Source organism: Elephantulus edwardii, unplaced genomic scaffold (assembly GCF_000299155.1).
Source record: "Elephantulus edwardii isolate Elephantulus edwardi_28Jun2011 unplaced genomic scaffold, EleEdw1.0 scaffold00305, whole genome shotgun sequence".
NCBI lineage: Eukaryota > Metazoa > Chordata > Mammalia > Macroscelidea > Macroscelididae > Elephantulus > Elephantulus edwardii.
Window position 1 is genome coordinate 109,204 of NW_006400055.1, and position 12,381 is coordinate 121,584.

The window sequence follows — 12,381 nt, forward strand, 5'->3', positions numbered from 1 at the left end:
ACTTGCTTAACTGATATTATTGAAGCAAAAGAATTTTAAAATCAGGAGGAAAGATAAATTGACTCAAGTATGGATGGGAATTTAGTACATAAGAAATATGGCTTTTCAAGTCAATGGGGAAATATGGTCTTGATATTATAGAGGAAACTGCTGCTTTAGGAAAAAGCCAACATTGATTTCTTAAATGAGAATTATGCAGGAGGTATCAAAAGAAGATGGAAGGAATATACTGAGTCATTGTATCGAAAGGAATTGGCAGATACAGAAGAATTTAATGAAATAGCATTTCAGCCAGAGCCTATGGTGATGGAGGCAGAAGTTCAAGCTGCTTTGAAGGAAATAGCAAAAAATAAGGCCCCCGGAATAGATGGTATACCAATTGACATATTTCAGCTAACAGATGCTGCCGTGGATGTGCTCACCAAGTTGTGCCTGGAGAACAACCACTTGGCCAACTGACTGGAAGAGGTCTATATTTGTTCCCATCCCAAAGAAGAGCGACCCAACTGAGTGTGGAAACTACAGAACAATATCATTGATTTCACATGCAAGCAAGATTCTACTGAAGATTATCCAAAAACGACTGGAACAGTATATTAGCAGAGAACTGCCAGAAGTCCAGGCTGGGTTTAGAAGGGGTCGTGGTACTAGGGATATTGTTGCTGATGTTAGATGGATATTAGCTGAAAGCAGAGAATACCAGAAGAATGTCTATCTGTGTTTCATTGGTTATGCAAAGGCATTTGACTGCGTGGATCATAACAAACTGTGGCTGACTCTGAGAAGAATGGGAATCCCAGAACATTTAATCGTGCTAATGCGAAACCTATACTTGGACCAAGAGGCAGTAGTCAGAACAGAGCAGGGCAACACTGCATGGTTCAAAACTGGGAAGGGTGTACGCCAGGGATGTGTCCTGTCTCCATACCTTTTCAACCTGTATGCAGAGCAGATTATCCGAGAGGCTGGGCTCTATGAGGAGAAGCGTGGTGTTAGGATTGGTGGACGATCTATCAACAATCTGCGTTATGCAGATGACACAACCCTGCTCAATGAAACTGAGGAGGACCTCATGCACTTACTGCAGAGGGTCAAGAACTGCAGCCTTCAATATGGACTGAGGCTCAATGTCAAGAAGACAAAAATTCTCACCACTGGACCAATCAGTAGCATCAGGATGGATGGTGAAGAGATCGAGATTGTTCACAGCTTCAGTTTGCTCTGCTCCATGGTCAACACTCTTGGCACCAGTAGCCAGGAAATAAAAAAAGTGTATTGCAATGGGAAAGTCTGCGGTTAGGGACCTCTCTAAAGTACTCAAGAGCAACGGTGTCTCTCTGGAGACTAAGGTCTGCCTGATACAGGCCATGGTTTTTGCAATCACTTGTTATGCATCAGAGAGTTGGACAATGACTAGGGAGGATAGAAGGAGAATTGACGCCTTTGAGCTGTGGTGCTGGAGAAGAGTACTGAATGTACCATGGACTGCTGAGGAAGCAAATAGATTCATCCTAGAGAGGGCTAAACCAGACTGCTCCTTGGAGGCAAGGATTCTGGGGCTTCGCCTGACATTGGACATGTTGTAAGGAGAGACAGGTCTTTGGAGAGGGATATCATGCTGGGCAGAGTGGAGGGACAGCGCAGGAGGCGAAGACCCTCTATGAGGTGGATTGATTCAGTGCCTGGGGTAATCGGGATGGGTGTGTCAGAGGCAATGAGATTGGCACAGGATAGAGCAGGGTTTAGGGCTGTTGTACATAGGGTCGCTATGAGTCACAAATGACTCGACGGCACATAACAACAATAATAGCATAGGGTGACAGGAATGGGGCCACAGCCAAGAATGGCACCAGTCTAGCTCTGAGGACGCAGTGAGTGAGGAGGCTTTCTGTGGACAAATGCCATCCAGTCATTCATCCTGCTTTTCCTTTTTCCCCAGCTCCTGGCCATTGAGGTGACCACCCCAGAGAAGTTCAGCTCTACAGCAGATGTGGTGATCCAGCTCCTAGATACCAATGACAATATCCCCAAGTTCACCTCCCAGTACTACATTGCCAGGATCCCTGAAAATTCCCCAGGGAACACTAACGTGGTGTCTGTCACAGTGAGTTGAAAACTGTCCTAGGGACTGGGGCCAGGGATGGGTGCACACTAAGCGGGACCTATTTTGGCCTTGCAGACTCATACAAACTTTGGTCTAGATTGAGAAGCCCACAATCAGAAGCTATACCACAAATATTACTAAACTTCAGCTTTCTAATTTTTTTACTGTAATGATGTACCTGAGCATAGTATATAGGTTCTACACCTTTCTTGCCCTGTGTACAAAAGAGGGATAAAAATATTTTTAGATCTAAATCTTCAATTCCTCCCAATACCTTGAAGCTTTTTCAGAGGAAGAAGTAAGTTCTAGACAAGCCTTAAGATTGGTTTGTCCCACAGGGCACCTCAGTTTCCCCTTGCTTTCAAGTGAAAGCAAGCAGCCCTCTAATATGAGGTGCCACTGTGTCCATGCCAAGGCACAGGTGCCAGTGGAACTTTCTTTTTCTTAGGCAGTGGATCCAGACACAGGCCCCTGGGGTGAAGTGAAATATTCCATCTACGGGAGCGGAGCAGACCTGTAAGTACAGCAGGAAACTGGATAGACACTGGGGCTTGGGATAGGGGAGCTAGGTGTGAGGGATCCAGGCCAAATGTAGGCGAAAGCTGTCAGGGACTGGGTCTCAAAGTAAGCATAGGGTAAAAAAGCAGAAAGGAGCAGTGGGGCGTCTGGGCAGAACTGCAGGTGCACTTGGGAAGACAAGGTGTCATTATTGTGACGGGTCTAGGACCCTAAGGCTCAGTACTGAGCAGACAGGACTGGGAGGGGACAAGCTGTGTGAGGGAAGCAAGGACTATGTTTGAGGATGCTAAACTCAGTGTTGATGGATGATGCGTGCACCTGCCTTCTTCAGTCAGAGTGAAAAAAGAGGGCAAGACCAAGGTGAACCCTTGGAAAAGCCACATGATGCCTGCTTTGTGTACACTGTGTACACATGCTTTGTGTACACTATGCCTGGCAGGTTCCTTATCCACCCCTCCACCGGGATCATCTATACCCAGCCCTGGGCCATCCTGGATGCTGAAACCACTGCCAAGTACAACTTCTATGTGAAGGCAGAGGACTTGGAGGGCAAGTACAGCCTGGCCGAGGTGTTCATCACTCTGCTGGATGTCAATGACCACTATCCTCAGTTTGGACAGGATCTCCAGCAGAAAACCATGGTGCTGGGGACTCCACTGAAAATTGAGGTGGGCTTCAGGAGCAGCTACCTTTCATCAAGAGATATATATTTGATTGTTACTATGTGCAAGGAACTTTAAGGGACCTTATATTGTGATGCCAACCCAAAGACAAGCAGTTTGGTTTTTTTTTTTTTGTTTTATTTTTTTTTCTATAATTATATTTTATTAATTTTCATAAACATTTACAGAGATTTTGGGTTTCCATGCATTCATTGTTGCACTATTCTCTCTACCCTCCTCCCAGTTTGTTCTTGTCCAAATGCCACAGTGCTTGTCAAAGCCAGTTCTGATTAATCTTCTTTGTCAGTGCATCCTTTGCCATTCCCTATCACTCCTCCCTGAGAGAGACTTCACCCTGAGTCATAAGGAAAAGGGGACGGCGTATTCTCTTAGCTACTTCCTGCTGAAAAGGGACGCTGTGGGTTTCAGGGTGAAGATCTTCTCTCACTACTCTAAAGGGCCCCTTTGGCAGTAGGAAACACATAGACTATTATGGAGATTGATTTTGGAATTCAGATGCACTCTTATTGATTGTGCTTGGCTCTACATGTACATATCCTTCAAGATGTATCATAGGGGTGTTGCAACCTAGAAGACACAAATTTGACTAACAAGTTATAAGTACATGAGTCCAAAAATTATGGAAAAGTAAAAGAAAAGATTCTTTCATTGTTTTACAAACCCTCCCCCAGGTCCCCTCCACCATGCAGCCCTCGCTCTAGTCTCCTGTCATGACAGAAATACCCAGTTACATCTCTCTTTTAGACGGTTCTCTCCCTCCTCTGTTTCAGTGCAGTATACATTATTGAACCCATCTTACTCAGTCTCTCCCCAACCCCAAGGACAGTCCCATTCTACAACAGTGGCATCATGTAATATTAGACAAGCAGTTTGAATCCACCAGTTGCTCCTTGGAAGAAATATGAGTGGTCTCCTCTTGTACAATTTATTGCCTCTGAACACACTCTGGACAATCAGCTATGAGTTGGTTCCAAATTGATAGCCATGAAGTTTACATTTTGAGATTTCCTGGATGTGTTGTGAGGATAGACCATAGTTAGCTGTGACTCAAAAGAGTATACAATCCATCCTCCTCCATTTCTCTTCAATTCAGTCTTATTCAAAGAACTCAGGGTAGAATCCTCAAAACCCAGCACCATCTCTTCCTCCCTGTGCTCAGGCCACAGACCAGGATGCAGAGGAACCCAACAACTTGGTAGATTATTCTATCACTCACGTGGAGCCAGCCAACGTGTTCGACATTGACACACACACAGGGGAGATCCGGCTGAAGAATTTCATCCACTCCTTGGACACTCTCCACAAACTCACATCTGGCAGGGACAGCACGTGGTCCCTTGAAGTACAGGCCAAGGATCGAGGTTCTCCCTCCTTCAGCACCACAGCTCTGCTCAGGATTGACATCACAGACACAGAGGTGGGTGAGAGGGCAAGAGTGGAGAGCCAGCCCTGATCTCTGTGACACAGTCAGGAGTGTGCTTCTAGACTCGGGTTTTGGAATCAGGGGTCCTGGGTGGAATCCTAGTTTTCTTAACAATGTGACTTAGGACTTTGCTAAGCCACCAGCTTCTTTCCTATAAAGCAGAAAATAGGCTGCCTCCTTCATACCAGTTTTGAAAGAAAGAAGCAAAATTATTATACATAGGTTTTCAGCTTGTTACCTGATGGAAAGTGATCATTTAAGGAGTTTGGAAGATAGGTTCCCCATAATCAAAGATCAGCAGTACCTTTGGTGCCCCTGCGTGATTGTTGACTAAAAATTTTGAGGTTCAAGTCCACCTGGAGGTACCTCTACTTTCTGGTGATCTACTTGGAAAAATCACCACTGAGAATCCTGCAGGACCCTGCTATGACTCCACAACAGCTGCCTGAGCAATATCTTAGTCTTACAAGGGGACTATTCAGCTAAAATAGGCTTTGTGCATCTGAACATCACTGTAAGCTTCACACCTGTCTGTGGGCACCACTCTCTCTCTCTCTCTCTCTCTCTCTCTCTCTCTCTCTCTCTATTGCTATCTAGAGAGAACTCAGAATTTTTCAGATTCTCAATCTGAATTGATGCGTGGCTCAGAGTTTAGGACTGTCAAGTCTGCGGACACTCACACCTTCGACTCCATTCTGGGGACAGATGGTAACAAAGGTTCTGTCTTGCAGACTCTGTCCCTGAGCCCCATGGCTGCCTTCCTGATGCAGACCAAAGACAACCCCATGAAGGCTGTGGGCATGCTGGCCAGTGTCATGGCTATCGCTGTGGTTCTCACAGTCATCATCTCCACAGCCACCTTTTGGCTCAACAAGAAGTCCAACAAGATCTTGCCTGTGCAGCGCATGCTCCGCAGGCGTCCCAGTCCTGCGCCCCACACCGTCCGCATGGAGTGGCTCAAATTCAAGAAAGCAAAGGCTGCAGCCAAGTTTGTGCTCAGAGAGGATGCTACCCAAGAGAACTGCAACAACAACAGGCTGGGAAGCACCCCCAGGGCCCCTGTCCCCCCCCCTCCACCCAGAATGGTTCCCACCATGAGCACTGACCCCTACACTGTGCCTACGGTCTCTGGCTCACTGGCCCCCCAGAAGTCCCAGAGGTTACCAAAGCCAAAGGCCTCAGAAAGCCCCATACAATCAGCTCTGGTTTTGGAACTCATGCAAAAGTTTGAAAAAAGTGTAGACAAAAAGGCTTACTTCTAGTGTGTGTCCAGTCCTGCCACTTGAGTCATGCTCCCCATTCTCTGTTCCTTAGAGTCAACTCTGGTTCTCTACAAGGTGGAAATTTACACTCAGAACCGAGCATCACTTCTCTTTGGCTGTGGAGCGCAGTTATTCAATACTTTCTTGATAAATAGTTTCTTGTCATGGCCATGATGATTCTGTCTGTAGAAGCTAGAAACCAGCTAGGAGCCAAGTCCCTGTGTCAGCTGTGTACTAACCCTAGTCCTTCCACCCCTCAAGCCCTACTGAGTCCTTGGTCTCCTTGGGCTGAGAGGATTCTATGGTTAAGGAAGATGAGAATCTGGAACCTGGAACCTCTCTGAACAGCATAGAAGAAGGGTTAATACTACCTAACTCTGGAGGAAAGCGAATCTTGAAAGCTTTAAGAGGAAATCAATGGGGCAGGGGTGGGGGACAGTAAAACCCTTAGGACCCCAACTAACTATGGGGCATGGGAGATATGGAAAAGACAAGCATGGTATCGTATATACTTGCTGTGTCTGGTGGTACCAGGACCAGATGTAGAATGGGCCTTGCCAAGCATGAGAGGAGACAACCCTAGTAAGGCCTTCTCAAAGTTCTGGTAATAAAGTCCATAGCACAGTGAATAGCACGCATGTATTTGGTAGTTCACATCTACTAGTCAGTCTGTGGAAGAACAATGGGCATTCTCCTGTTGAGATCTATATCCTCAGGAACTGATGGAGGGTCTCTGAATCAGAAGTGACTGAATGGCAGTAAGTTTGGGTTTTTTGGTTTGAAAGCTGCCTCAGCCCTAGAAGTGTCCACCTGTCAGTGGCTGTGAAGCCATCTGGAAGAGCATCAGGGGCCCTGCCTACAGGACTCTCCACAGAGACCCCTGAGCTGCTGAGGAGTTGGAGATAGTCATGGGGATAGAGGCTGTCCGTAGTCATCTTGACTGCTTCAGTGAGGAAAAGAAGTCCTGTCTACCATGCTCATAAGTCTAGGATAAGAATGGGAAAATAATTTTTAGAAAGGCTCCAACAAATTGCAAAACAACTCAAATCCAGCCATTCTGTGAAAGTTGTCTGTGGTACAGCTCTTCCAGGAAGTATTCTGAGGCCCCAGTGGTTCTTCTGAGCATGCGCTGGAGGATGCAGGTCAAAGGCTGGGGCTTCTGGCTGGCATCACCTCCCTGTCCTGTGACACTGCCCCATTCACTCCTCTGCCAACCTTCCCTCCTCACCACTTTTTCCCAAGCAGCCTAGCCAATTAGCAGCCATCAGCTGTGGTTGGAAAGGATGCATTCTGGCAGCCATAGCCAACTCAAGCCATTGTTGTGATGCTATAAGGAAGGGGAATTCCCAAAAAAGGAAGGATTTGTTTAAGATAAAAGCAGGTCAGAAGTAGGGCCTAGTCTGAGGGTCCTGGCTTCCTTTTCTCTAGCTGAAGTGCCTTTATTAAACAAGAATACATGGCCAGGAGGGAGGGACCAGTCCTTGGAGAGGTACATCATGCTTGGAAGAGTGGAGGGATAGCACAGAAAAGGAAGACCCAGGATGAGATGGATTGACTCAGTGACTTGAGAAATGAGATTAGGTCTGTCAGAGTTTATGAGATTGACTCAGTAAGGCAGGTTTCAGAACTAGTGTAGATAGGGTTACTAGGGGTTACAGGTGACTCAATGGCATGTAACAGCTACAGCAACAACAGCATGTTATCCAGGAAAGAAGGCCTTTATGGTTGATGCAAGGAAGCATTGCTCTACTTCAAGGAAAGTTGCCACAAGGAGATTTAGATGTGTGTCCAGAGAGAGACATGTAGAACTGCTCTTTACATTTTGCTCCACCAAGAAGTTTCCTAGAACATTCCAGTGATTGTATTTAAAGAAATTCTATGCACATGTGGTCTTTGTGATTCTTGAGTCTATTTGCTGAAGTGTTATTCAGAAATGCCAGGATAAGGAGCCTTGTGGTGTCCTGCCAACTCCTGATCCAGACAGTATTACATAAGGGGGAGATGCTAGGAGGCTAGGAATCTGAGCAGGGGGCCTGGCTAGACAAATAAGTACATTCCAACCCATGTTTTAGGTCAGGGATTGTTTGGATCATGTTTGCCCTCCCCAAGGAGATAGTCATCATCACAATTTGCATGCAAATTCTTTTGTAAATGGTAAATAAAATCTCTTAAAGAAGGACAGGCTGGACTCCTGCTTCCATTGTGTGTCTATGTTAGTTGACTCTTGATGGCTTTTTATGACAGATGCAGTGTTGTTGGTTCTGGAAGCTCTGTGAGGGGCCACCCTCATTCCCACATCTACTCTGTGGGAGTCTTAACAACCTCACTAAATCTCTCAGTAGCATCTGGCATAGTCACTGTGGACCCTGAGTGGTCTGTTCCGCCCAGCAACAAGCCCAGGATCTACTAGTTGGCAGTGGATCTGGAGCTTCAATTGAAGATCCCTCCACCTAGCCTGATTCTGGGCAGGAATCAGGAAGCATAGCCAGAATCTAGGAGCCTGTAGAGTGGTGTGTATTCAGATATAGATGCTTAGATCACCAGGAGAGCACCAGGAGGGACTAAAAACTTGAGCTAAGGCTTGGAACCCAGGAGTGCGGGAGGAACATGTGAAGGTGTCAGCATGAGACACTGGGAAAGTGGTGAGGAGATGGTCAAAGCTCAGGGACTGGCAGATACAATCAGCACAAGTGGAGTCTCCACTGGAGGAGTCACGGGGTTGAGGCCATGTCAAATCCTGTCCCATCAGGGAATGCTATCAAGGGACTTCCTGCTCAGCCACATGGGACGGGCCTAGACATCACACACTCACCAGTGTGAACTCCACATAAAGTGTTGGGGAGACACAAAAATCAACTCAAGGTGAATCAGAGACCTGTGAGTAAAGCCCCAAACCATAAAGTTCCTAAGAGATAAGCTGGGACCAAGCTTAGAAGGCCTAGTCTCCTAAAGAGATTACCAAATACAGCCAGAAATGCACAATCGAGAGAGGATAAAATTTATGAATGGGACTTTCTAAAGATTAAATCTCTGTACTCATCAAAAACGTTTTCCAAGAGGGTGAAAAGAAAATCGACCACTGGAGAACAAACATTTGACAATAGCATCTCAGACAAGGGTCTCATAACAAAAGTTTACAGAATCCTACAGGGCCTCCAGAAGAAAAAGACTGATAACTATATTATAAAATGGGCAAAAGACATGGAAAGACTTTTCACAGAGGAGGACATTCAGATGGCCAACAAACACATGAAGAAATGTTCAAAAGCACTGACAATAGAGATGCAAATAAAAACAAAATAGAGATCAAAATAAAATCAAAACAGAGATGCCATTTCACCCCAGTAGCAGTGGCAAAATTTAGTAGGGCAACAAGCAATAAATATTTAACAGGGTGTGGAGAGGTGGAACTCTCATACACTGTTGGTGGGGTTATAACATGGCTCTATAAGACAGTTCAGCATTTCCTCAAACAGTTGAACACTGAAACTCTGTATGATCTAGCTATTCCACTACTAGGACTATACCCTAAGAAAATTACAACTGAGACACAAACAGAGCCTTGTCCACCATGTCCATAGCAGTATTATACACCATCGCAAGAACATGGAAACAGTCCAAATGTCCAACCATACTGAATAGATTGAGAAATTGTGGTACAGTCACACAATGGAATACTATGCACTCAGGAACAATTATTTCAAAAAATACTACATAACTTGGGAGTATCATGCTGAGTGAACTAATGCAGTCACATAAGGACAAATACTACATAATACCATTATTGTAAAAATAGAAGGATAATTAGTAAAGCATGTATGGAAATTCAAGGGGGGAGTGCTGAGGATGGGTAGGGATGAAATCACAGAGTTGGTGAGTGAGGGAAGAGGGGGAAGGAAATAGGAAGGATCTGGGTGAAAAGACAGGTTAATTATGGGCAAGATCCAATGATTAATTTGGTGAATAATTTTATAAAACATAATGCTTGAGAATGATTGTATAAAACACAATGGGAATGAAGAAACACAATTGAAAAACAAAATATATACAAACTTTGTCAGCAAACTAAAAAAAAAGGGCTGAGGAGGGAGGATGATGGCAAAGCCAGGCTTTACTGAGGAACTGTAGACCCTCTGGCCAGTTAGCGAATGTGACTCAAAGAACACTGCAGTATTATTTTGTTCAAATGATTGAGCTCAGATTTTCTAATCGCAAGATGATATAGTTCTTTGCTGATAACTCTAAGTCTGAATCCTGATCTGCTGTTGAAATGTGACCTTGGGCAAGAGGCCAAGCCTCTCTGGACTTCACATTCCTCATCAATGTAGAGTGCAAAGAATTATTTCTGAGTTGTTATGTACTAGCAAGTTGGAAGTCACTCATAGTTGACCCTCTAACAGGTTTTCAGAGGCTATAAATTGCATGAAGGACATTGCTCACCTTAGTCCAGAGAAGGAGCTGGTGAATTCGAACAGAGTCCTTTGAGATAGCTGGACAATGGCAGGACAAAGTCACGAGAGTCTAAGTATAGCTAAGGCAGCGAGTACAGGACCTGGGACTTGATGTAACTCGTAGATAGCTGTCCTTCTTAGTTGTAAATTGATATTTGAGGTGGATTGGCTTTGGCCCCAATACTGGGGCCCTATATCCTAGAGGAGAGGGTCCTTCTCCAGTCAACCTGATCCCCAGAATCTTCCACACATTGATAGGGCTGGAAGTCTTCCCTTTGAGCAGGAGAGAGAAGATGGAAGCTGGTCAACAAAAAGTAGAACAGACACCACAGCCTGCAGATTATATTTAAGCTACTACCCATACAAGCAAGATTCTGCTGAAAATTATCCAAAAACTATTGGAGCAACACATCAACACAGACCTGCCAGATGTGCAGGCTGGATTTAGAAGAGATTATGGTACTAGAGATATTATAGCTAATGTTAGATGGATCTTGGCAGAAAGCAGAGAGTACCAGAGGAATGTCTATATGTGTTTCATTGACCACGCAAAGGCACTTGACTGTGTGGATCACAACAAAATGTGGCTGACTCTAAGAAGAATGGAAATCTCAGAACAATTGATTGTGCTTATGGGAAACCTATACTTGAACCAAGAGGCAGTCATCAGAACAGAGCAAAGAGACACTGCATGGTTCAAAATCAGTAAGATATATCCACTGGGGATGTATTCTGTCTTCATGCCTTTTCAATCCTTATGAAGAACAGATCATCTGGGAGACTGGGCTGTACAAGGAGGAATGTGGCATCAGGATTGGAAGAAGGCTCATCAACAACCTGCCTTATGCAGATGACACAACATTGCTTGCCAAAACTGTGGAGGACCTGAAGCACTTGCTGCAGAAGGTCTAAGACTGCAGCCTTCGATATGGATTGAAGCTCAACATCAAGAAAACAAAGATTCTCACCATTGGGCCAATTGGCAGCATCATTATGGATGGTGAAGAGATCGAGATTGTTAGCAGTTTTTCGTTTGCTTCACTCCACAACCAAGACTCTTGGTACCAGCAGCCAGGAAATTAAAAGAAATTGCATGGGAAAGTCTGTCACAGACTGCTCAAAAGTACTGAAGGGCAATGATGTGAGTCTGGAGATGAAAATGCACCTGATCCAGGCCAGTCTTCACAATTACTTGCTATACGTCTGAAACCTGGACAATGACTAGGGATGACAGAAGGAGAATTGATGCAATAAGGTTGGCCCAGTATAGAGCAGGGTTTAGGGCTCTTGTACATAGGGTCGCTATGAGTTGCAAGCGACTTGACAGCACATAACAACACCAACAACACTTCAAGGAAGTTAGGAATTGAGATTGATCCTAAATGCATCTATCCAAGGCAACTCCCTTTCAGAGTACACCTAATAAAGAGTGGCAAGGGCTTGGGGGGGTGGAGGACCCTATCCTTCATTTCCATAAGGCCTAAAAAGTAACAACAAGGTGATCCAGGATGGTGGCGGTGGAGAGAACAGTGTGAAGAGCCAGAGGAGCAGTAAGCTGCATAGAGATGGGCCACTAGAGAGACCTTCACATCTCACACAGACTGACCAATACAGCGTGATATGGACTATAGGAATTTGAATCAGAGCTTTTGTTGGAACGATTCTTTTTGGAGCTACAGGAACATAGAGCTGTGCTGAGGGCCACACTGCAGTCCTGGCCAAAGACGCAAGCCACCAGCCGAGCTGCAGTGGGATCCATGTGCCAGGGAAAAGGTGAGCAGGAAATTTGAGTTCTTTTAAGCCCCACTAAAACCAAGTCAGTCTGTTGGAATTTTTTTTATGTTTTTTTTTTTATTATTAAACTTTATTAGTTTTAATGAACATTTACAGGGATTTTGGGTTTTCATTCCTTCATTGCTGCACCATTCTCTCTACCCTC

The 12,381-nt window shown here is 45.0% G+C and overlaps 1 protein-coding gene across 1 annotated transcript in view; it reads left to right on the top strand.

Moving 5' to 3' along the window:
- CDHR1 (cadherin-related family member 1) overlaps nucleotides 1-5,991 on the top strand; it is a 39,462-nt gene extending 33,471 nt beyond the window's left edge. Inside the window, exons 13-17 of the mRNA XM_006901023.1 lie at nucleotides 1,940-2,104; nucleotides 2,553-2,620; nucleotides 3,063-3,291; nucleotides 4,466-4,723; nucleotides 5,461-5,991. Coding sequence (XP_006901085.1) covers nucleotides 1,940-2,104; nucleotides 2,553-2,620; nucleotides 3,063-3,291; nucleotides 4,466-4,723; nucleotides 5,461-5,991 — 1,251 coding nt within the window. The remainder of the gene's footprint in view (nucleotides 1-1,939; nucleotides 2,105-2,552; nucleotides 2,621-3,062; nucleotides 3,292-4,465; nucleotides 4,724-5,460) is intronic.
- Nucleotides 5,992-12,381: the final 6,390 nt, after the last annotated feature.